Source organism: Hydra vulgaris, chromosome 12 (assembly GCF_038396675.1).
Source record: "Hydra vulgaris chromosome 12, alternate assembly HydraT2T_AEP".
NCBI classification, from domain to species: Eukaryota; Metazoa; Cnidaria; class Hydrozoa; order Anthoathecata; family Hydridae; genus Hydra; species Hydra vulgaris.
In genome coordinates this window covers 39,133,085-39,136,700 of record NC_088931.1, presented here as the reverse complement: position 1 = coordinate 39,136,700, position 3,616 = coordinate 39,133,085, and the positions used below count along the sequence as shown (strand labels likewise).

At 25.2% G+C, this 3,616-nt stretch overlaps 1 protein-coding gene across 2 annotated transcripts; it reads right to left on the bottom strand.

The window, feature by feature from the left end:
• Positions 1 to 396: 396 nt before the first annotated feature.
• LOC100209369 (uncharacterized) lies at positions 397 to 3,385 on the bottom strand. 2 transcript variants are annotated; one of them, XM_065813172.1, is made up of 3 exons: positions 3,357 to 3,385; positions 1,346 to 1,577; positions 397 to 1,244 (listed from the first exon to the last, which is right to left on the bottom strand). In XM_065813172.1, exons 1-3 carry the CDS (start codon positions 3,368 to 3,370, stop codon positions 717 to 719), a joined length of 774 nt encoding a protein of 257 aa, XP_065669244.1. In that variant the 5' UTR covers positions 3,371 to 3,385; the 3' UTR covers positions 397 to 716. The 2 variants fall into 2 exon arrangements, with proteins under 2 accessions (XP_065669244.1, XP_065669245.1); XM_065813173.1 differs by lacking the exon at positions 3,357 to 3,385 and adding an exon at positions 1,801 to 1,933.
• Positions 3,386 to 3,616: the final 231 nt, after the last annotated feature.

Here is a 3,616-nt window from a genome sequence, read left to right as displayed (position 1 = left end):
TACGTCATATATAATGACTAGAAATAATTATTTCTTAGGACTTGTCATATCCCCTAAACTATCACTGACCAAATTAGAGGAACAAATATTACGTTAACAGTATTTAGCCTTAATTTGTTTTTAGTATTAATTTGTTTTTTTATTTATTTTCTTTAAGTAATGACTTTTTCATGGCGCTTGTTCTTAAAGCTAAAACGTTGGGAATATGTACACAATTACATTTAATGCTTTAAATTTTAAAAAAAAACTTCAACAGCTTGCTTATTCAACAAACATTTTTTTCCTGCGCTCGCGTTTACATAGGGTAAAATATTCTACCTTTTGCGTGAACTAAGTGTGATTTATTTTTAGACTTACAAATGATAAAACAGTTTTGAAATTATATATATATATATATTATTTGAAAAACAAATACATTAGAATGTTTATTTTGAAAACAAAATACTATAAAAGAGAATTTATCTACTATTATACAATATTTTCATATTCGTCTTATATTTTTTCTTTAACAAGTAAAAAAACAAAATTGTTTATTACAAAAGCAAAATAAAAATAAAAATCGGAAAATCGTTTTAATAATAAACTCTGAAGATAATATAACGACAATTGAAAATAGTTGAACGGGAAACAGAATGTTATTTATAGGCGTACATTTAAATAATAACTTACGTAAAAAATCTTTAGTTAGAGGGCAATTGTACCAAAGGTCTTCGTTTCTAAAACGCTCGCATAACCATGCAATGGGTTCGGCTAATTTTTAAAACCATATATTCGTCTTTGAATTTCGGTAAAAACTGATAGGTTATAGAAATGTCTATCGAGGAATTGACTTTAAACGTTACTTGTATTGGGATTGTTGAAGTTAACATAACATCTAAAATTGTTTCCACATCCACAAGACTTTCTGCCTTTTCAGTATGAACATAGTCTAGACTTTCGCCTATTTGCCAAGAAAACATCTTCATTACGTCTTTTTTACGTTTTTCTAATACCTCTTTTGGTTTAAAATTAATTATTTTTTTATAGTTTTGATTATTTGAAATAGTAGTATCACTTTTGTTGTATGTGTTGATTTCTTTACATTTTGTATTTGTAAAAGAGTTTACGCTGACAAATTGACTGGACCAGGTGTTATCTGGTCCCCAACTGCGCCTGCATATCTCTTTAGTGCGTGACTCACTGGTTTTAAACTCTGAAATGGTTGCTGTGCGTCGTCTGAATCCCAAAGTTATTTCTTTTTCATTCTATGCAGAATTTTTTAAATTTCTTTTGGATAAAAACCTTTTTATAAATAATTTAAATTTTGTAAATATTCATATATATTTTTGTAAAACAATTTTAAAACCTTTTTTGCTGACTTTCCGTATTCATTGATTTCGTCACTAAGTTCTTTAATTAGCTCTTCTTTAGTAACAAGTTTATCAGGAATGCAAGAGCCCATGTTTGAGAACGTTGATAGCAGAAATCCATCAAGAGTCATTAGAGTTTTACTGAGCAGAGAAGGCTTTTTTGAATTATTCGGACAAATTCGTTCGTCCATTTTTTGTTTTTTCACCTTTTGCACTATTTTTTCCATTCTAATTTTTAAAATAATGCTATTATTTATTATAAATTTAATATTTTATATAACTAAATATTTCTTATTCGTCATACATATACATTCACGCATAAAAAGATTTCCGTCCAACTATAAAACACATTATTTGACATTAATTTTGTACAAAATGTTAACCACGAAGAATTTTTATTAATGAAAAAGTCAATTAATGTTCAACTAAATAAACATAATGACACCCATACACTAAATTTTAGTTTAAAAGTATTCCTTCTTTCGTGTTTATCCATTTGAATGTGTCAACCCTAGTTCAGAAAAATTCCGTATATTCAACAAACCCTTGGCTAAACATATATGCTCTTTTTTTCTATTGCGTTTACAAATGACGTAACAATAGACTTTTTTTACCATTATAAAAGTAAACAAATTTTAATCCTTGCCGGATTGTTTTGAAGCAAAAAGGTCGGTCAGCTTTATGATGGGAGTTGTATAATTAAGGAAATAAAAAAACTAAAAAAAAATAAAATTTCTTAAAGCTTTGTAGTGATTAGAGAATACCACAACTTGCAGCTTCATAAACAAGTTATTGTTTTTCATAATATGATATTATTGATTGCGATAAAAATATTTTTAAAATTAAACCAATTTTTTTTTTTCAAATTATTAAAAAATAAAGCAATGCAGCATAAAAGGGTATTTTGTGATAAGTTTCACATTTTGTATAACATGATATTAGTAACTACTATATATATATATATATATATATATATATATATATATATATATATATATATATATATATATATATATATATATATATATATATATATATATATATATATATATATATATATATATATATATATATATATATATATATATATATATATATATATATATATTTAAAATTTCTAAAATGACAGATGTCTTTTTCAATAACTAATCTGGCATCCGTTTTTATATCCTCTTTCATTACATAACTTTTAAAAATGTCACAAAAGTAGCGCTCTTTTTATTTTATCCTTTTAAAACACTTGGAGTTTAAATAACTAAAAAGAGAGACTCAGTTTGTAAAAATTGTACAATACAGTTTCTATTAGATATAACTGAATATTTATACAATTAAGTTGTTGGTAAGCACATCAATGTCTTATGTTATCTTTGTTAACTTATGTTGACGTAACATTTTAAAAACGCAGCAATGACTAGGCCATTGATTATCTAAAGTAAATATTATTTACAATCTAAAACCGCTATTTTTTGATATTTTATGTGAAAAGAATAATATCAATTGTTTTAAACATATCCTGTATAAGACATATTTTTTTAGATATAATATTATTAATTACTTTACATAACGATTACTGAAAAGTCAAACAAATCATAATTTATGTAAAGTTATAATTTGTTTGACTTTTAAACCTCTCTATCAAATCAAAAAAACCAAGCACGTAAAAGTTCTCAAAAGTTTTTACGCTACCATAAGTTGTAACACGTGACCTATTTCTGCCATTTCTCTCACTCTATTTTGGGACTGGTTAGCAAGATCTTAAAGCTGTAGAGAACTAAAAATTATAAAACTCATAAAAATTATATTTCCCAGTGTGAAATATAAATTTATTGAAATAATTCGCAGTTACCATCGATCAAGAATATAAAACATTTTTAATAGCCTGTGTGTTAGCATTGTGCAATAATTAAATTTATAAAACTTTCAAAAATTATATCCGCATTCTGAAATATAAATATAGAAATAATTCACAGTTACAATTAATCAAGAATACTAAACATATTAAATAACCTGGGTGTTGGCATTGTGCAATGATTAAAGTTACGTGCCGGAATATGTAAACCTCAAACCGTACTTTTTAAAGACAACGAGTGTAATTATTACCAACAAAAACCAATCTTATTTTTATTTAAAATAAAAAATGATTTTTAGCATAATTATTACTTGCAACAGCATAATCATTACATGCAACAGCATAATTATTATCTGCAACGGTATAATAATAAAGCATAATAATTCATTTTAATTCACATAATTTTTAAGTACTGTTA